Source organism: Tamandua tetradactyla, chromosome 1 (genome assembly GCF_023851605.1).
Source record: "Tamandua tetradactyla isolate mTamTet1 chromosome 1, mTamTet1.pri, whole genome shotgun sequence".
NCBI lineage: Eukaryota > Metazoa > Chordata > Mammalia > Pilosa > Myrmecophagidae > Tamandua > Tamandua tetradactyla.
Window position 1 is genome coordinate 202454449 of NC_135327.1, and position 23196 is coordinate 202477644.

General features: G+C 34.1%; 1 protein-coding gene across 13 annotated transcripts in view; it reads right to left on the bottom strand.

The window, feature by feature from the left end:
* Positions 1-16029: 16029 nt before the first annotated feature.
* Positions 16030-23196, bottom strand: part of LMBR1 (limb development membrane protein 1) — a 293576-nt gene continuing 286409 nt past the window's right edge. For all 13 annotated transcript variants that reach the window (XM_077151251.1, XM_077151241.1, XM_077151276.1 and 10 more), the window contains 2 exons: positions 19893-20054; positions 16030-16687 (listed from right to left, as the gene is read on the bottom strand). In XM_077151251.1, coding sequence (XP_077007366.1) covers positions 16602-16687; positions 19893-20054 — 248 coding nt within the window. In that variant the 3' untranslated portion in view covers positions 16030-16601. The remainder of the gene's footprint in view (positions 16688-19892; positions 20055-23196) is intronic.

A 23196-nucleotide genomic window follows, 5' to 3' on the forward strand; every position in this document is an offset into this window, starting at 1 on the left:
AATGTGGTCATCTAGGATGGCATGCCCATCAAAGGCTATGGGAGACCAAGTTACCACCAAAGAACAATATTAAGGGACTTCAGTGAAGTATCTGCTTCTACTGGCTCTGGTCAACTTAAGGAAAATGACAAATCTCAGTTCAAGTCGCATTGTGGCCATGCTAAAAGAGCTTTATCTCTTTCAACTGCAGGGCTAAAGTAGTAAGTAAAAAATGGAAACTTTGCCCAAATTATAGCATCATTTGAACTCACAGTTTCATCAGGTCTTTTATATGAAAAGTAGGGCATTGATCGACAAAGAACTTGGGCCCGGAGAAATGTGAGTTCCTGGGAGGCTTCAGAGCTCTTGAAATACCCTAAATTTCCAGCTTTCGTTGAACTTCCTTGTCAGATGAAGCAGATCTTACTGTAATGAAGCTATTCCACCCTTAGTTGAAGATGTTGTAACCCATTTGCCTGAGAGAATTACCTTGCAATAGGAAGCCAATTCTCCTTCTGCCTCCACCTATTTTTGTCTTTAAACCCATATAATTAAAAAACCAGCATGCCCTTAAGTTGGGGGCGAATATTAAATCAATATCAAATCCAGAAAGAGAATACTTAGAGATGTGTAGGTCTGGAGGCATTTTATAACAATAAAAGTTGCAACCTACAAAAGAGGATTTAGCTGTCATGAATCTTTAGGCACCAAGTAATGAGAACTAAAGTACATGAGTTGAAAATGGGGCGGGGGGTCGGGGGGAGAAACTATGAGGTGAAATCTGGACAGGAAAAAAATAGTGGTAGAGAGAATTTTTCTCTTTTGTTAAACTATAAATAGATCAAGATGACAAAAAAATTAAGAAATGTAGGGTCTCAATAATGCCACTTCCTTATAAGGATAGTGGGAACATTTATAAAATTGACAGTATATTAGATCACAAAGAAGACTTTAAATAAGTGACAAAAATAAAAACAGTATAACTGTTGTAGTCTTATACATCCATATCCTTGCCATGGCCTCAAAGTGGACAGTGTACTTTCCCTTGCCTGGACTTTGTGCTTAGCCCTGTGACTTGTTCTGACCACTGGGAATAGTAACAGACATAGTACAAGCAGAGACTTGAAATGTTTGTGTGTGAAGCTGGGCTTGCACTCTGGCATTGCTACCTCCTGCCATGAGAACAGCCTCAGATAACAGCTGGGTTAAGGAAGATAAGAAATATGGACCTAGTTTCAACCAGCATCCAAGTGCAAAAAGGCTGGTGAAATAAGCTGAGCTGCAAATGATAAGCCAGAAATAAAAGTTGTTTGTTGTAAGCCACTGACATCCCAAGGTTGTTCATTATGTGGTATTACTGCAGCAATAGATGGCTTATTCAGAAAACCGGTACTGAGAAATGGTTGCTGCCATAACAGAAAAAGCTAAAATACATGTTTAGTGACTTTGAAATCAGACAACAGTGGCTAGTAAACCATTATAGGAGGCTCTAAAAATGGCAACTTGTTGTGAAGGGTCAAAATATTTTATTAAATCCATTGTGTGTGATAACTTAGCAGAAAATGTACTGACTGAACTTAAAGAATTGGGAAATAAAATTCAGGGCAGAAAGCAAAAGCTGATTGCATTTAAGAAGAGCAGAATTTATAGTGAATATTGAAAGCCCAGAAATTGTAAGTTTGTAAAATGAAACTGTTTTACTAAATGAAAGGTGTGGCCATTATGGCATAGCCTCAAGGAAAGGACAAAATCCATAGTGCTACTGAGCAAGTAATAGCACAGACCAAATTAAGGGTGTGGCTTAATTTTTAAGACCTCTTGAGGATTAACATGGTATCTAATAGAATCTGTCAGCTGGACACAGGGAGTCCCAGAAAGTTTAATGGTGTGGTCCCACAGAAACCCTGTTGGCCCCAAATAACCATAATTAAGACTATAGAGAAAGGCATATTTTCTTAAGAATTATGGATGTGACTTTTGACACATGGCCTTGACTAGAATTAAGTACATAGAAAACCCAGTCTTTTATAAAGCTGTTTTGGCAAAAGCACTACCCGCCTGGACTAAAATAAACACACAGTTTCAGATATAAAAAGCCCTCTGGGTTCTGAATTTTTTTATAGGCAAGACACAGGTTGAGAAACTCCTTCACTTCAGAACCCTCTTCAGAAGTGATCAAGGATTGTGGAAGAGGAAGAACCACCCAAAGGGTGGAACAAGTCATGGAGGACAATGGATTGAGGAGCTACTCCCACAAGTAGAACAAGAGCTTAGTCACAGAACATTCACTTTGCGTGGGGTAGGGAAATATAGCCCAAAGACTTTTTTTGGGGGGGGGGCGGGGTGGGTGTATGGTCCAGGAATCCAACCTGGGTCTCTCGCATGGAAGGCGGGCATTCTAACCACTGAACTACCCATGCATCCTAAGGTAGGGGAATATAGAAACATCTCCCTTTTAAGATTCCGTAATTATTATGGATCATTGACTGCTATGTGCCTTCCCCTTTTTGAGTGTGTTTATTATAGCCAGCCTTTGTCTGTCCTATAATTGTATGTTGAGGTGAGGTGGGGTCCGGGAGGCAAATAATTTACCTTTTTTAGTTCATAGGTCTTAAGGCTAATGTTACTTTGGGAGTCTTGGAATGGGATGAGTGCAATTTGTCTACTAGGGAGATATTAGTAATTGTGAACAAGAGAGCTGTGTCTAGGTATTTATTCACTCTCCTATATATACTTTATATATACTATATATACTATATATACTATATATACTTTGTGTATAAAAATCCACAAAGTCATTGCTTCTTGATGTTTCTATAATGGTATTTAATGCTCAGTTGGTTCCTTAGACCTATAGCCCTTTTCACCTCACTTTATTATAGCTTTGCATTATTTTATTAAATTCAAAAGTATATTTTCTCTTTGGATGGATGATTTCTTTTGCATGCCGTATTTTAATTTTTCTGTGGAATGTTTGCATAGTTGTATTGCTATTTTCTTTTGAAAAGTTTGCTCATGCTTGGGTAGCTCTGTCCAGACATTCTATTTGTTCTGGTGAAATGTCCTTGACTCTATCTTCTTATCTAAGGCTAATTTGTTTTGCCCTTTAGAGCAGGGTAATTTGTATTCTACACACCCTTCTGTAGCCTCAGAGGCTAGCAGGAGGGGGATGAGTTTGACTAATACTAGTGCAATTTTTGGAATACCTAGCTCTAATCTCTTCCGACATTTGGTTAAATGGCTTGTATCAGAAATGACTGGAAAGGAACGAGAGCATATATAAATATATACTCTTCCATGGGAACATTATCTTTTGGCTATGAATAATTTCTAATTTCACTCTGAGGGCCTTGAACCATGATCTCAGGAAAACTAGTCCCCTAATCTGGGTTTCAGTTTCACCCTTTTCTTTCCAATAGAAGAGGAATATATATCATTTAAATTGCATCTATTCATATTTAGGAGTATTGGTGAGATATCTCACTATTTTTGTTACCTTACCTGGTCCAGCTTCTAGGAGTGAGGTAAGGATAGCTTTGTTCAATGCTGTATCTCCTGCTGTTCTCTAGAATTTTATTAATTTCTTTAGACACCCAGGAAATGATAGCAATAGAAACCTTTGGGAGCTTATTCTATTACGTTATACTCCTTTCCTTGTTTTCTTGGTGTTGGTGCTCTTTTAACTTTTTGTTCATATGTGCTAATTAGTATCAGGAGAGGGCAATTCTCTGATGATATTTAAATCCATCATCTCAATCAGTAAATCCCTGGAGCTATTTTTAAATTTCTATTTCCATGGTTGGGTATTTATGTATATTACTCTTTTATTAGTAATTTCCAGTTTTGTTTAATTTGATCAGAGAATATAATTTTACCAGCCCTATTGCTGTAATAATATTTGTAACAGTAAACATTTATTTCTGGTTTGTTGGCTGGGGGTTGGCTGATCTAGAGTAGGCTCAGCTGGGCTGGGATCCAAACTGTGAGCTAGATCCACGTATGTTCTACAAGCTTTTTAAATTAGACTTCTGAAAAATACAAAATAATACAAATTAAAGTGGAACCAAAGAAGATAATTGAAACAAGAGTGGGAACAAAGTAGAGCCAAAAATGAAGCTAAAATGTGTATCTTTTAGGACTATAAATTTGGCTCTGAGATTTCTAGCAGTGAACCCAAAAAGGAAAATCTTGTCTGTCTTACAGTTCATGTTTTATGAGTTAAAAGCAAGGCAAATGCTCAGGAAAGAATGACTCCTTTCTGTCTTTCTTGAGAAAAGCATTTCCTCTTTTATTTTTTGAATTGGTAAATGTGGTAGCCATGGAAGAGCATCATTCCTATCTTTCAAGATAGTATGCTCTCGGGACTGTCATTGGCTGACATCCTCCAGTTGTCATACCTTCAGATCTGCCTTTCTGTTCACAGCAAAGCCATGCTCTTCCCAGACTGCTCCTATACACAGTCTAGGAAGTTCTAGAACCAGGCCATATAGGAACATGCTATGCTGCTATGTTCTACACTGAATAATATATCCTGGAAAATTTTCCATTTCAACTACTCCTCATACTCAATTCAGATATGACTTTCCTTATAATTCTTCATGAAAAGACAGTGTATAATGAACAAAATGGTGTTCATTGTGGTGTCCTATAAAGATGCAATGGTGAGTTTTGCAGGACAGATTTAAAAAAAAATGTTCTTCAATATATGCTGGTGACTTCACACCAGTCAATGGCAACAATTAGTAGGCTCTCTGTATCAAAGAACTTTCTCCAGAACATCTGTAAGGGTGTACTGACTATGTGTACTTATATTAATTCTGATTGAAAATAATTTCTATTGCTTTTTTGATACATATTGATTAACAGTGAGTTTAAAACTTACTCCCTGGAAGTACCAAGAGTGCTTGCTTCTTCCATACAAGACAACCTGTATATACTCTGATATGCCTTAATGAACAATGGAATATGGAATAGGATTATCTTCCCCCTGGGAAAGCTGAAAATCTAATAAGGAAGGATACCTGAGAAGAAGGCTACTTTATTCTATTCTGAGGTGAACCACTAGCAGCACCAAGATTTTTGTTTAAAATAAAAAAGATGTGGATCTGATTTATTATACAAGGATGATAAACTCAAATGCCTTCAGTGGCAAGCAAGCAACAGATCAGTAAAGGAGGCACTGGATACTGCTATGAGGAGATGATGCCAGATTTTCTAATTTTTGAAGAGAAAATATCTCTCAGTCAATAGATATTTTTGAGGGTCTACTAAGATCTACTGCTATAGGCATGGAAGTTACAGCAGTAAGCTGAACAAACATCTAGGCTCTCACAGAGCATAACGTATTGTGGAATATTGTGATACATTAATGTTGACAATTTTTAAAATGTTGAATTGACAAAAACATTTTTTGAGTTGAGCACAGCCTCAAGCCACTTACTTGCAATCTGTGCACTACTCAGACACACAGGGAATGGAGGCCCTAAAGATCTACTCGCTACAAAACATGACCAAAATAGCTTTGGTTTGAAAAAGATTTATGATACCCACTTTGCCATAATGAAAATACCATGGTAAAGCTCCTCAAGTATAACTGGCTTTGAGGAATGCTATTTCTTAAATGTATTCCCGAAACATTTTACTAAGATAAACCAAAGAAACTCAAATGCAACTTGTTAGATGTGATGTTAATTAAAAGTTAGAAACATTTACCAAACATAATTTAAATTTTAGCTAGTGATTAGGTAGCATTGACATTCACCTTGGGTCAAAATAATAAAACACGAACTGAATGAAAAGAATGCTTATTTTATGCTTTCTACAGGAGGACATATATCCAACATCTAAAAATGGCGCATGAATTTCTTAAAATTTTAAGCCCTTGTTCTCTTGGTAGTGTTATGGGATAAACTTCTCTATAAGCCTCAATAATTAGACAAAATAGTAAAGTAATGTGGCTTAGGCCATGATTTATTCCTGCCCAGAGAGTCAAGGATCTAAGAAGGGTCAAATTCTTATGATTCTCCTTTAGTTTTCTTAAAAAGTAACTAGGTTCTCAGGCCTATATATAGAAACACACATACTTTGCAGTTTGTCAAGGAAATAGCTGGTATATAACATGAAAGTAGTAGTCTAATAACTTATAGTGGGGTTGGGGAGGGGAGTAAAACATTATTTTTTTGTGAAAATAATCAATACTTTGGATTCAGCTTAGTTGGAGCATGTTTATAGAAATTAAGGTGAACAAGCTAGTAATCATAAACATCCACACTTGATCAAGATCACATACATTTTTCTGCTCTTCCCTCCTTAAGTGCATGTTTTCATCCTCATGGGCACCTTGCAGATGAGTTACATATTTCCAAAACTGGTAGACAGAATTATTTTACAGTTCATATTCTTTGTTAGATAATGTCTCTGGAGACCTTTTTTTAACTTTTCATTTTGAAATAATTTAGACTTATTAAAAAGTTGCCAAAATTGAAGAATTTCCATATCCCCTTCAACCAGCTTCCCTAATTTTACTATAACCATAGTACAATTATATAAACCAGAAATGTTTATATACAGTACTAAAAATGTTTAGTTACAATACTATTAACTAATCTGAGGTCCTTATTCAAATTGTTGTCTCAGGGATGTTTTTTTGAATAAGAATTATCTTGCCTACATGAATGCTAATCTGCCCAAAGGAATATCTCTTCCAAATTATAAACCAAGTGTACAAAATAAAGCCACCATATTAACTGGAAGAGTACAGAAAATGAGTCAGTAAAAAGAACTCTGAAGTCAAGAGAAAATTTAAGTATTCAAAACTCAAAACACAAGGTATAATTATGTGGTAAAATGGAGAATAATATTCTTCAAAATTAGTTTATAAATTAGACAAATTATAGGCACAAAATAAAGAATTTAGAAATAAGCTCAATTTCTACAGACATTTAATTCATGTAAAAGGCATTTGAGATAACATTATTTAATATATGGTATTGATATAACTGGCTAGCTATTTGGGGGAAAAATAAAGTGCATTAAAGGATCAATCAGAATTGCATTCAATTGCTAGTAACAGATTATCTCACATAAAATCTCAGGTAGGCAGGTACAGAAAATCCATATTTATCAGGCACTCAGGTGCTCTCTACCAGCTCGGTGGTTCACAATGTCCATCTTTAAGGTAAATTCATGGTACAATGACTGCTAGAATTCCAGTCATCACATTAGTGTTGCAGATCAAAAAGAGGGAATGATGGAAGGCAAAATAATGCTCTTCCTGGCTGACTTTCTGGAAGTCCCACACAACACTTAGCTTTTATTTCATTGGTCAGAACAAATTCATGTGCCTACACCCATCGGCAGAGGAAGCTGGGTAACAGTTTTTTAGCTGGATATACTCCCACCTTGATAATGTTCTATTATTTAGCATGAAGTAGAGAATGGTTATTGTGTAATAGGTGATGGTCTCTGCACATTGTCTCACTCCTTTCATCAAGATAAATTCCAAGTAAAGTAATGTATATTATGAAAAAAATGAAGTCATAAAAGTAGTTAGATTTGGAGTGTTGGAAATGTCTTGGGATTAGAAAGTAGATAATTGCACAACCTTGCTAATATACTAAAAATCAATTAATTATACACTTTAAAATGAATATTATGGTATGTGAATAAAATCTCAATTTTAAAAAACAGGCAGAAATTCAGGTAAATATTTTTATAATTTTGGAGTGGGGAAGGCCTAAGTATGACACTGAGAAATTCAAAAGGAAAATGCAAATTTTGACTACATAAAAATTTAAAACTTTCATATGACAAAAAACAAACATCATTAATAAGGTAAAAAAAACAAGTAATCAAGAAAATATTTTCACTTTAGAAGAGTTAATAGTCAGAATATATAAATATTTTTTAAAAATATGGAAAATATGAACATACCAAAATAAAACTGGCTAAGTGTGTTTGATGATAATTCACAAAGCAGAAGTAGAAACAGCTACTAAATACAAAAAGAAAAGATGTTTCTGCTCACTAATTATTTTTAAATGCAAAGAAAAACAGTAAAATTTTTGCTTGTCACATAGCTACTAATATAAGAGACTGACTAAAACTGAATTGTTAGCTAGAGAAACCGACATCTTCACATGCTGTTGATAAGAATATATATTGCTATGCTCTTTCTAGAGGTAGTTTGGAAATGTGCTTTCTGTTTAATCCAAGGCTCCCTAGGAATTAAATCTAAGAAGATAATATTACGAATGTGCAAAGATATAGGTACAGTATTAGAAGTTGGAAATAAGCTAAACATTCATCACTGAGTTGGTTAATGTATGGTATATACACACAGAGTAATACAGCTGTTCAATTTTATAAATTTGTACTGGAATGAAAAGACGACTATGAACAAAGCAGGTTATAAAAAAGCATGCAAAATAAACTTCCATTTAAGAAAAATGACTAAGTATAAGATTTATATGTTAACAATGTTATCTCCAGGTGCTGTAGGCTCAGGAAACTTTTTACTTTCTACCCTGTAATTTTTTTGTATTAAATATATTACAATAAGCATGTATTGCTTGTATACTAAAAAAAAAGGTATTTACATTTTGAAAAAAAAATTTAGAAGCAACGACACTGATATTTCTTTATATAACAAAATCCTGCAGTGGCATCTGGTTTGTCACAGAGCAGCTACATGGAATTACAATGACACACACACATTTAAACACTGAAATTTAAAAATTAGGTGAATCAAGAGAAACATTTTAAAGATCCAATAACACTGCCTTAGACTTGTTTATATTTCAAGTACAAAGCCACAAAAAGAAACTGTAAAGCTCGACACATCTAGGCTTTCAAACCTAACCAAATTAAACAAAATGAAGGTGTAAAATTGAGACTCAAAATGTTTTATTGCTGTCACAAGCTTTTAATGTAGCTAACATCAATTTAAAATCCTCCTCATAATTTAAAAAACTTTGCTTCAGGCAATTACAGTAAGTGAACATTTTGAATAAGGAAAAACTGATGACTTATTTTGAAGTCTTACCTGTATGGCTTTTAAGGAATCTGCCTCAATTGTTTCTATGTAACTCCCATTGTTAAATTAAAAGGGCATTTTTAGTCCTTTTTAGGATCTGCTACAACTAAATGGAACCTAATTTTTTAAAATGCCAAGTGATTATAAGAGAACATTTAAATAAATAAAAAACAACATTTAATATGTATTGAGTGCCTAATGTCTCAGGCATTGTGCTAAGTGTATGACAGGCCAGTGATTTCCACTGTTACAAATCAGCTATGATCATAGCATAGTTTATATATAATAAGCATATATATAACCCACCAATCTCCCATTATACAATATACGTATTTTTTTCTCTTCTTATAAGTTTGGTGCAGATAATTATGGCTACTATTTTCTAATCCTTGGCTATAAGTACTATCCCCATAGTAAAATGGGTACCATCCCCATTTTAAACACATGGTAACTGAATGAAGAAATAATGAGGAAACTGAAGCTAAGTATGAACCACCTGATCAAGATCACACACTAGATAGGTAATAGAGCTAAGATTCAAGCCTAGATTTGCCCAATTCCAAAGCCTGTGCTCTTATCTATTAAGCAACAATGGCTTCAGGATACTATGTCTAAGCCTCTCCCAAACAGAGAACTTTAGACCAGAGGAAAAGTTTCCACTAATAGCTCTGTGACAAGCAGGGAAGACCATTTTCTAAAGAACTTTTCCAAAACCTTATTTCTTCATTTCAAAGCAATCAAGCAAAATTCTTAAAGTCTAAATATCTCACAAGTATTCTCTAGTTGGTTGTTTCATTGTCCTAATCAGGTACCACTTAAGACACACAATTTTAAAATAATTTTTAGATCTCCTAGTCCTTAAGAACCAATAGTTCTCAAAGGAACTAGGGGTTTTTTGTTCTTAGAAAGGGCCCTGTTATCTATTCACATCCCTCTATATGACGTGAAATAGGTAGTTTGTTCTAACTGATAAGTAAAATACATCTGAGAAGCACTATTTGCAAAGTGATTAAGGGCAAGGATTCAGGAGCCAGATGGTCTGAGTTTGAATCCTGAGTCTTGTGAGTCCTCCGGCATGTTACTTAACCTCTCTGTGCTTGAGTTTTCTCACCTGCAAAATGGAGATATAAAAGTACCTACTCCACAGGTTGTCATCTGGATTAAATAGGTTTTTATATTAACATAAACACACACATACAATACTTAGAACAATGTCTGGCACAAGGGAAGCATTATATAAGTGCTTGCTACTATATTATTATTATTGCATTACATTAAAGCAGTAAACTTTAGTTTTGAAAGCCACATGCCTAAAATTAGAATCACATCTTAGATTTCTATGTTATCTGCATAATTACATAATTAAATGCTTAGCTGTATTTAAATAAGTAGGTCTGCTTGCAAACACTGTGTGAATAATAAGGGCCATAAATATGGAAAAAAAATGGGGCCGTGATACACTTTTTTCAACTCTCTATCAACACATAAGTCAAGTGAGAAAAAATACAGTGTTCAAATCATTATATTTTGTAATGAATGATCCATTGTCTGGTGTTTGAAAATTCTGAATAAGTTTAATAGTAATAATATAAAAAAGGAAAAGGTAACACTGGAGTTGTACTGACCTGTATTCAAATTCAGTTCCAATTTACTAGTTATGTGATTTTAGACAAATGTCTTAACCTTTCTGAGTTTCCATTCCTATCTATAAAATGGAGATACACATTTACTATTTCACAGGACTGCTGCAAAGGCTGAATATGTGTGAAGAGTGCACTTCATACCCCCCCACCCCTTTTCACCATCCCCACCTTCAAAATCTTGGATGAGGTTCCACATTAAGGACTATAAAAAAGAAATGAACAAGTGAATCATTCTTCAGACTGAATTAAAGATAGGATGCAAGAAATAGAAAGCAATAGGAAATTTTCTGAATAGGGAGTTAATTGGCAGGGGGAATGTGCTGGTTTGAAAAGACGTATGTCCCCTAGAAAAGCCATGTTTTAATGTAATCCCATTTCGTAAAGGCAGAATAACCCCTATTTAATACTGTAAGTTTGAATCTGTAATTAGATCATCTCCCTGGAGATGTAACCCAATCAAGAGTGGTTGTTAAACTGGATTGGGGGAAATGTGTCTCCACGCATTTGGGTGGGTCTTGATTAGTTTCTGAAGTCCTATAAAAGAGGAAACATTTTGGAGAATGAGAGATTCTCAGAGAGAGCAGAGCAGAACGACACAGCCATGAGAACCAGAGTCCACCATCCAGGGACCTTTGGAGATGAAGAAGGAAAATGCTTCCTGGAGAGCTTCATAAAACAGGAAGCCAGGAGAAGAAGCTAGCAGATGACACTGTTTGCCATGTGTCCTTCCAGATGAGAGAGGAACCCTGACCGTGTTCACCATGTGCCTTTTCAGATGAGAGAGAAACTATGACTATGTTCACCATGTGCCCTTCTCACTTGAGAGAGAAACCCTGAACTTCATCGGGCTTCTTGAACCAAGGTATCTTTCCCTGGATGGATACCTTTGATTGGACATTTCTATAGACTTGTTTTAATTGGGATATTTTCTCGGCCTTAGAACTGTAAACTAGCAACTTATTAAATTCCCCTTTTTAAAAGCCATTCTGTTTCTGGTATATTGCATTCCAGCAGCTAGCAAACTAGAACAGGGAAAGAGACAAGTATCAGCATCAGTAATATTTGCCATTTAAGTTGAACAATAAGTTCAAGTCTACTGTTAAGTAAAAAAAAAAAAAATGTGGACAATTTCAAGACACAATGAAAAAAATTTGGAAAGTCAATATAATAGCTATAGTAGCATCACATGTCCTTGATTCTAAGTGTCACTGATTATAAGAAGCAACATTCATTTAATAACAGCTTTTAAAAAGAAAAGACATTAAAACATTCAAAAGCTATTTTTAGTAACTAGTAAACATTCTCAGATTCATAACTCAAGTTTAAAACTAAGTCTCCTTACATTCAAAGACTAAAGATTATGTTGTATCACTCTTGGTCCTCAGCAATTATGCCTAACATCAGGGTGCTACCTTATTTTTTAATTGTCCATACTTGTGATCTTGACTTCTTTAGTGCCTTTAGAATCAGGAATAGAATATCAAAGTTGTATTAGAGAGTAATTGGGCTTTGTCTGAATTTCCTATTTGATTATATTTGAACTTGACTATCATCTAATTGAAATACACAGAATTGAAGTTGAATAATTTTTCTGAATTTGGCTATTCATCACGTTAGTCATGAACCTTTAAGACATATGGGTCAATAATTTAGTTCTGAAATTTTATAATTCAGCTTTTGAAAGTTCTGGCAATTTCTACTGATCCTAATTACAATCTAACTGTACAGTGTACAATTACAGTTGCAGTGCAACAAGTAATTGGCATATACAATACAAATGTATTTGTAATAAATTTTACCTGACCAATATTCAAAAGCAAAAAAAAAAAAGGTCTTTATAGTCAAATCAGATTCTAAAGTCATGTTTTTCAAAAAAAATTACCATTCATTAGTAGGTCAGGAAATACTTTAGTGGTTTGTTTATGGCATTTAAAAAATAATGAAACAACAGAAAATATTAGCATGCAGCACACACAGTAAAAGTAGGTACTATTTTGTTAAATTTTCATTTTATATTTATACAGGTGCTTGTGTACTGAGTTACAAAGTAAACTGTCTTAACTGTGGTCAAAGAATTTGAAAGCCACTGTTGTAAAGATTATGTCTGTCAAGGATGTTACCAGATGCTAATGGCACTTACTCTTCCAAGAATTCTGGATTAAGCTGTTCAGACCACAATTAAGTGTTGCTCTGTCCTTTTATAGAATAAATCAGAGAAACCAAACAAATCTAAGTAACTGAAGGGTTAAATAAGATAAAATGCATACTTTTCAATTACTGATGTTACATTTTAGGTTGCTAGAAACTGATCTACCAGTAACAGAAGAACTAAAACAGAGAGAAAATATATACTTCACCCCAATTCAGCATGTAATAGTACAATTATTGCCCTTTATAAAACTGAGATGGAAGTATCCTAGAAATATTCAAGTTTTAGCCATGATGGTATTTAAGATTTAAAAAGAAAATACATTTTAGTGCTTTATAATTCAAAATATGAAATTGTTTTGTAAAACTTTAATTCTAAATCATTTTAAAAGTCACACTAAAAATAGGTCTTAGAAACAAGACAAAAGGACAGTTTCACAGTATAACCTGCAAATAAAACAATTTACCAGCGCATACAAACATTATTTTTAAGATAACATCGCATCAGTATTTAAAAGCTTAAAAAGTCTATTTTGCATGTATGCTCACATTAAAAAAAAAAACCTTGTAAGAATTCCACTTTTGTGCAAACACTGCACTAACAACAGAGAGAACCACAGAGGGTTTTCAAGTGATTAAACCTATTTTGTTGGTCATAATTAGACTGAGTTGTTACTGAAGCTACAGAGAAGGTCTAGTGTGCTCACAACAAAGTGAGTTGTATCTATACTTTTAATGCATCCTAGAGTCAAAACAATTCAAAAGGCTTCTTAACCCACTAATAAACTTCTCAGAGTAGGAATTTAGAGAGCTAACATTTTTATAGAGAATGTACATTAAGTTAAGAAATGTTAAATCTAAGCAATATATCTTGGAAAATCAGTAAAAACCAATACAGATATTATAATCTGTAAAACTTCAAATTTAAAAATAATTATTTAGCTATTGCAATACCAATTTATGATAAGAATCTGATAAGTTTCCTCAAGAAACTTTGTAATTACAGAGCCTAATGTGAAAATAGATACTAAAGGTGAGAAAGAATAAAAGGACCCACTTGATTGGATACAGTCACTTATATACACACTCATCTTATTAGAAATGAAATGATAGTTTCAGAATTGATTTAACTATTAACAGTTGGATCCCTGTCTTCCAGGGTCTATCCACCTTCTCTTTCATTATCATACAACTGCAATAAAGAAACACCATAAGAGTGACTATATCAGTACTCAGAATGTTTGGCTCAGTATTTTGCCATACATTTCTGACACAGGTTTTATACAAACCAGTCTCCATCATATGTCCAATAGTAGCATCTGCATCAAGAGGAAGATTTTTGTATGTACGGGATCAGGAATATATTAGCTGTTTTTAGAACCTAAAGTTACTATGTTTATGCATAGATTATTTAACAATCTGTATTTGTTTCCATAAAAGGCATCTTAGAACCAATGTTCAAAATTATTCTTCCACATTATGCCTCATCCTCTGTTTCAAAAGCAATGAAGACTGCATCCTATTATGTATTTATAATATATTTGACTAAGCTGACTGATCCAACCCTGGCTTAATTAAGGCTTCAAATAGAAAGAAACTTTCAAATGAACAAAATTTGAGATAGACAATGAAAAGTCTAGTATTTTACTAAAAAATTTTCAGACATCTTGGAATACCCAGAAACTCTTTCTTTGGATTTGCCCTGAATTTGGTGCTAGTTAAAAGTGATATTAGAGGGCGGGCCGCGGTGGCTCAGCGGGCAAGAGTGCTTGCCTGCCGTGCCGGAGGACCCCGGTTCGATTCCCGGCCCCAGCCCATGTAAAAAACAAACAAACAAACAAAATATAATAAAAACAAGAAAATGTTTAAAAGATGTTTCCCTTTCTTCCATCCTTCCTTCCTTCTCTGTCTTTCCTTCCCTTCCTCCCTCTCTCTTTAAAAAAAAAAAAAAAAAAAAAAAGTGATATTAGAATACTCCTGAGTTTATTTCTCTTCTCTTCTTGACTTGGTCTGGTCAAAGTATGGATTCAAAGTTTCAGTAAAAATTGAAGCTTGCAATTAATGCTTACATAGGTATAATTAACAGTGAAATTTGAAAGCAGCTGACTTTTAATAATTTTCTCAGTATGAAGCTCTTATGAGATCAGTTACACTGCTGAGAAATTCACCAGTACTAGACTGGTGGTGTTTACCGGCGGTAGCTTAATATCATAAAACATTCTTTCATTTTTAAACTAAACTGCATTTTAAAACAAGAAGCTCAGAAGGAAATGAAGACTTGTAAATAAGGCAGAGGTATATTAGATGGAGCCTACAAATAGATTAGTTCTTCTTATTAATTTGGTTCTAAGTGGAAGTTTTTTATGTCAAATATATACAGCCTGTTTTTCATAAATTTTCCAAAAAAACTTTAAATTCAACAATTTGAGAAAAACATTCTTTTACTTTTGTCTGGACACAGACAACCTATTGCCATACACATAGTGCATGTGAACAGATATATTTATATAAGCTGCATAACTATGAACTGTGTGAAAACAGGGCCATCTCATTTTTACATGCAAAAATTTTAGGTATTCTATCCTAGTGGATGGTAACACAGTATAATTTTCATAATTTTTATTCAGTGGACTTAAAGTCAGGAAACCAACCCAAAAATTATTTACAATTTAATAACTAGTGATTATTTAATCATGTTACACTGAAAAATTATTCTTACATCATGAATGCTGATGACACTGTGAGTTTGGCATGTTAAACTGGTAACTTATTTTATAAGTCTTATGTTTAAACTGGTATATACAAAAGTAACTAAAGTCTGAAGAATTATGGTAAAAGAAGTGGGTTTTTTACCACTGAGAATTTATATTATTCACAAGGGTCACAAAAGCAAAGGGAATTAAATGATTTTTTTTGAAGAAAATACTAAAACAAAACAACCCCCCCCCACACACACAGAAAAACACTGAGTATACATATAGCTTAAAAGACAAAATCTAAGTTACAAGTGTGTTCAACACTGGCAACTATGAGAGGTAATACTGAATTATATACATATAAACTTTCATAGAACTATGATTACATAATATTTCCTACCATAAACTTACTGTACTATACAACAGAAGATATTCCTGTGACTTTCTACTAAGGCTCAGATTTTAAAAGAACTTAGTATTTTTAACTTGACTCAAGGTCTAATCAATAGCTTTCTGTAACATAAATAAGTAGATATGCTTTTGTTGTTTTTTATTTTAAGGAAATGAAAAATATCATTTACATTCATTACAGTTTCAATGCACCCACTGCAACAATAATGGCATCTATTAGCAGTTTTTATTGCATTTGAAAACTGCATTTTTTGCAAAGCCTTTACTCAGTATTATGGATGCTTTTCATGTAGTTTTCTACATTTAAATTAAATATGTAATATTCAAATGAATCTTTATGAAATTCCCCAAATTTGACTTTTCTAACATTTTCATATCAGGCAAAACCAATTTTTCATCTGAGTGCTGATATTTACTGATGCAAGCAAATGTGTCTGTAGAAGAATTTGCTGCTCTTCTCAAGTTCTATATGTCTATAAGGAATCTGTATTTACCTGGAAACTATAGATTCTGTCAGAAAATTAAATTTAAATCAAGAAAAACTGGCAATAGCAGATTATGAAAAAAATGACACTGCCAGGTCCAGACCTAATATGAACCAAAGTCAGTATAAAAGCATTTCTATGACTGATAGGAATGTCATAAATTTGGAGTTCTCAGGTCTCTTCATTCAGAATGTTGGTGTATATCTCACAGTGTTTTCTGATGTCCATTTGCAGAAGGTTTTGTTGTATCTGAATCTCGTGTGGTATTTGATAACTGAAGTTTATGAAGCCCTGTAGAAAAATGAAGAAACAGTAAGAAAAGACTTATTGTTGAGTGGATGGGTAACTTCCCATCTGAAGAGGGAAACCCCTAACCCAGTAGGAAAGATGAGAAGGTTAAAAAACATAAGGTTAAATATTATGGCGGAAATGGCAATGTGCTGGTCAGAATACCCTATAGGAATGAAAGGTTTCTTCTCCCCACTGTCAGCTTTCCATTAGGGAAATTCTAAACTAAAAACAGTGGCCAAGCAGGAGGTCTGGGCCCTTTCCCCAGGCAGCTTGCATCCAAAACTGATAAAGGCAAAAGCATGGGTATGAAGGTGTTGCCCCTTCTCTTCAATTCAAGAGAACCCTGAAAGTTCATCCCATATTCACAGCTCCCATAGAGTCAGCCGAGGCTTCTGTTGAAATGCATCCAAGCACAATTCCTCTCTATACAATCCTGCTTCTTCCCCATCCCGTTCCTTCTATAGGTGTTGATCCCAAGGACACTCTCTAATAAGTTTCTTCCTGCAAGCTTGTTTTCATCTCAGAGTATGCTTCCCATGGAACTTCACTTCAGACAATCCCAATCCCGTTTTTGCTTTAAAATCCCCACATACAAAGGCACATATATGAAAATATCTGGAAAGACAAACCAAAATATTTAACATGCAATTAACAAGAAAACCAATAGAAAAAATTATTACAACAAAAAAGACATAGCAAAAGAACAAACTGAACATAAATTATATTTCACTACTCAAAGATACTTGAGAATAAAAAAGTAATATACTTTTAAGTTACATTAATTTCCCTCTGCATCCGATAGCAATTATTTACATAATGTACCTGATATACAGAATATTGTGCCCTCACAGGAAGAAAAGTTATAAGCAAGTTTAAGATTTTATGTGGCACTAAAGCTCTGAGCATTTAATAAAAACTAAACCCAAAGATACAAGAATACATAAGTAGCATCTATGGAAAAGATTTTGAGGGAATAATTCTCATGCAGCTCAAACCTTTTAATATCTCAAAAACTTACTTGGGATAAGAATTTTTCTCATCTTGGATAAAATACATCTGACTTCGATAAAATTCCAGATGGCAATCTAGCCAACTGTTATGCAGTTTTATATCACACTTAAACCAATATAGAACTCCAAATTTTAAATTTTTTGTCATCTGTATTTCTCAATGAAAGAAAAAGGAAAATTGAGCCTCTGTACAACAGATGAATGGGAAGCAAAAAAGAAATTAAACATCCAAAAAAGGTTTAGGTCCCAGGAATGGCCAAACCACTGAGATGTTACAGTAGGGATCCATATCTATAGGACATAGAGAAATATGTTAAAATAGGACTTGTTAGAGAAGGGACTGAGAAATTATGTACTCAGTAACTAAATAAAACTGAGATACTTTTAGGAGAGATTAAATTAGTTCACTTCTAAAACTGGGATGCAGCATAGGTTATGGATTTTGAAAAATTACAATGTCTCTCTAGAGACAACTTCAGAAATAATCACCTCCATCACCAACATCACAATAACTAAATTTTGAGCGTTTACTATGTGCCATATATTCTATGAGATAGATACTATTACTATCAGTGAACATAATAGTAGAGAGTTTAAAAGCCTACAAAAAGAAAAGATAGTTAAATTTTATAATCAAATTATGACTCCCAGTGAAATAATATTAAAGGCCTGAGATTATTCAAACATTACATGTACTTAATGAGGATCTTTTTCCGTGTAAGAAAGCCATTGTATAAGGCATTGCCTCCTATGATCAAAGAGTTGATACAAATATAGAAGATGTGTCACCTTAAATCATGTTTTACTACTTCAATAAAGGGTCTCAGCAAAATGATATCCAGAATACCTTATTCAAACAATTAACTTACTTGGATTCATCTGCAACTATCTCATTTTACTGAATGGTAACTGAGAATATCTCTGAGATTATGACTAATTAATCTTGCTGATGTTGCAATAGGCTTAAAAAAATTAATTTCATCTCTAGATATTTGACTAAGAGGACTGTTTGGGTGATTCCTACTTCATCTTACAGTTTTAAATTTGGTCAGCATTATGAAACCCGGCATTAAAATACATAAATTATCTGGTGTATCAGTTGAAATGAGATATAACTTTTTCCTATCAGGCCAATACTTCATCAGCCACCCTCTCAAAGGGCAAATTCAAGTAATATATATAGATAGACAGATAGTCTGAAATCCTTTTATCCTTTAAAAGATCATCCTTTAAAAAATCAAGGTTAGAAAGGCATGGTGTTGTAAGAAAGCTTTATTGCTGCTCATATAGTTTAATTTATCTGAAAATAGGACCTTAATTAATCAATCAATATGGTATCTGTTGTAATAGTTAAAAGCCACAAAATGAAATACTGAGTAAAAGCATTCAAATAATGTCTATTCAGGTATATGAGCTATTTAGGATTTCCTAAAATAAAACACTGCCTTTTTCTTTAGATATAAAAGTAGGCAGGCAAAATTCCAGGACAATATATAGCAAGTTTCTTAGATAGTCCTGGTATTCTTAAAATATAAAAACCTGAAATATGGTTAGCACTAAAGTGAAAGTGAAAATCAGTATGAAAAATGTCTTTATAGCCTAGTATACCCTTTAGCCAAACCTAACTTTTTAATACTGTCACAATGTATGTGGCTCATGGCATCCATGATTAATGAATAACTTTTATCAGTGCCAAGAATGCAAATATTTTAATCCTAAATTACTATTTAGCTCACTGATGAGAATTATGGGTCAGCCTGATGCTTGTAAAATTCAAGCCCCCAAAAAATTTTTCAGAAAAGAATAAGTGGTATCATTATCAAAATATAAGCCTTAGCACATTATCATCCTCACCAACCCTACAACCACCACCATCCTAACAATAAAATGAAATGATGAGTTCTTTCTATGTGCCAGCACTTTGCCAAGACTCTTACAAGAGTTATTTCAGTTAATAGTCACAGTAATCCTAAGGGAAAGAAAATACTATCACTATTTTACAGATGGGAAAACTGAAGTTTATAATAAAGTTAAAATGATTTATACAAGATTGCAACTAATTAGAAGTACATCAAGAATCTGACCTCTAAAGTTATGTATGTCTGGAGAAATGTATAGTTGAAGACTTTAACTAAAATGTCAAAATTATCAATTAGCAAAAAAGAGATAAAAAAATTCATAAACTTTAAGATTACCTAGGGCCTTGAAAAGTTCTTCTCGTACAGCAGAGGTGAATTGTCTTATCAGACACAATGTTGTCACAATAGCAAATAGTAAATTGTAGGATAATACAATATAGAAATTTCCCAGCCAATTAAACCTTCCAAAGTCTCCAAGTAGATCAAATCTAGTGATTCCTGTTAAAAATAAACAGTACTTAATAAAATCAGGTAAAATATATTTATATATTTTAAAAAATAAAATATAAATCAGATAGATCAAATTCCATACACTTATTCCATTATGTACAATGTGCTAATGAATGAATACTATTTTAAAACATATTGTTCCAAGTGATGAGCAATGCGGCTGGAATGAACACCTCTTGTCACCAATTCAGAATTCATGCTTACATTAAAAAGAAACCAACTGTGCAGCTCATATGGGGAAGAGAGATGACTGCATGCTCTACTGAAATAGGATGACTATAACTGATAATATGAAACAAGAATTGTTATGAAAAAGACACCAGGGCAATCTTCAAATTTTCCCATCCACTGCCTCTCACTTGCAAGTCCCCTTGTGGGGAACATTCTTCCCACAGATTTCCACACTGCTTTTTCCTTCTATTCATTCAGATCTCTGCTTAAATGTTACCTTCTCAGAGAAGGCATACCTGATTATACTCCTTATAACAGCTGAACACTCCATGGTACTCTATCCTAATTATTTTTCTTCATAGCACACATTACCTGAAATAATTATTTTACTGTTAATTTCTTTATTGTCTACTTTCTTCATTAGAGTGTAAGTTGTATAAGGACAGGGACTTTGTCTTTTTAATTCCTATGACCCTGATGCTCAGATCAATGTCTTAGACATACTTAATATCTATTACCCAAATGAATAAATAAATATTATCAATCTAAATTGAATTCTACAGGCTTGTGGAATAAAAGGGCAAAGCAGAAAATACACATATTTAAGGGATTTAAATTCAACTTTTTATTAAAAAAAAAAGTTTAAATAGCCATTCTACTCAATAAGCATTGCTTCAGTCCAGTGCACACTGGAAAAAACGTGAAACGTAGCATTTTTCTAACCACTGATAAATAAATAGGTAATACGGCATCATTCAAACAGTCTATCAAGGGAGAGGTAATGGAAGTCCCTACATTCCTTATGAAAAAAATTGAAGATTACTTGGAACCCTTTGAAATTCTGTGTGCTGGTTTGAAATGATGTATGTACCCTAGAAAAGCCATGTTTTAATCCTAATCCCATTTTGTAAAGATAGCCATTTCTTCTAATCCCTATTCAGCACTGTATGTTTGAAACTGTAATTAGATCAGAATCTCCCTGGAGATGTGAAGTAACCAAGAGTGGTTGTTAAACCGGATTAGGTGACGACATGTCTCCACCCATTCGGGTGGGTCTTGATTAGTTTCTGAAGTCCTAAAAAAGAGGAAACATTTTGGAGAATGAGAGATTCAGAGAGAGCAGAGCAGAACAACATAGCCACAAGAAGCAGAGTCCACCAGACAGCGACCTCTGGAGATGCAGAAGGAAAAGGCTTCCCGGGGAGTTTCATGAAACAGGAAGCCAGGAGAAAAAGCTAGCAGATGACACCATGTTTGCCATGTGTCCGTCCAGATGAAAGAGGAACCCTGACCATGTTCCCCATGTGCCTTTACAGATGAGAGAGAAACCCTGACTGTGTTCACCATGTGCCCTTCCACTTGAGAAAGAAACCCTGAATTTCACCAGCCTTCTTGAATCAAGGTTTCTTTCTCTGGATGCCTTAGATTGGACATTTCTATAGACTTGCTTTAATTGGGACATTTTCTCGACCTTAGAACTGTAAACTAGCAACTTAATAAATTCCCCTTTTTAAGAGCCATTCTGTTTCTGGTTTCTGTAATATTGCATTCTGGCAGCTAGCAAACTAGAACAGTCTCATTCTACAAAAAAGTATGATGTGGGAAAAACAATTCAATTTTTATCAGCTTCAATAATAAATTAGTAGTGTAACAAATATGAACATGTGCTGCATCCTAACCTCATTTGGGAATTAGACAACAAAACACAAATTTACAATACAGCAACATAAATACCATAACAAGACACTATAGGGAACATATAGAAAAGAGGCCTAACATATAGCCTTGGGGAGACAGAGAAAGTTTCTAACAGAAGGACATCTAAACTGGAATGGTAAAGAATGAATTTCAGTTAAAGAGTAATTTGGGAGGAGGAATTGCAGGGAAAGAGGAAGAAGTATCTAGACAAAAAGTACAGTGTATAAAAGCCAAAAAGTAAGAAAGGATATGTCCAAGTAACTGAAAGTTCAATTATACTACAAGACAGAATGGAAAGTGGGGAGTAGCAAAAGTTGCTATGGGAGATGGTAGAAGAAGCCAATTGTAAAAGGCCTTGTAATGCTGTATAAAATAGTTTGGAATTTTCCTAAAAGCAATGAGAAATGAATTGAAGAATTTTATGCAGATATTAGCCTGAATAATGCCTCCCACCCTCAGTGATGCCCACTTTCTAATCCCTGAAAATTGTCAATGTTACCTAACTTTGTAAAAGGGACTTTGCACATGGAATTAAATTAAGGATCTTGAAATAGGGAGATTATCCTGGATTATCTGGTGGTCCCAACGTAATCACAAGAATCCTTATAAGAAGGAGGCAGGAGGTTCAGTGGCAGTAAGAAAAGTTATAAGAACAGAAACAGTCAGAAAATACTATACTTTTACATTTGAAGATGGAGGAAGGGGCCACAAGCTAAAGAAAGTAGGCAGCCTTTAGAAACTGGAAAAGGAAAGGAAATGGATTCTTTCTTAGAGGCGTCACAAGACATGCAGGCCTACAAAAGTACAGTATATAAGAGCCAAAAAATGAGAAAGTTATGTCCAAGTAACTGATGCTATGATTTTAGCCCAGTGAAAGTGATTCCTGATCTCCAGAACTGTGAGATAATTAATTTTTATTTTTTAAGCCACTAAGTTTGTGGGAATTTGTTACATCAGCAGAAGTAAAGTAATACAGAGAGATATGCTCAGATATACATTTTCAAAAGACCACTAAGGCTACAGTATGGAGAAGAGATTGGAAAGAGGAAGACTGGAAGAGCATAGGAGGCTGTTGCAATAAACAAGGTAAGAGATCAATAGTAGCCTGGACTGGAGCAGCAGAACTGGGGATAGAAGAAAAAGATACATTCAATAGATATACAGGAAAGAGACTTGGTAGAACTTGATTATTGATTGAATGCAGGGAGGTAGAGTCAAAAATTACCTCGGGGGGGGAGGGGTGGCACAAGGGTAGTTCAGT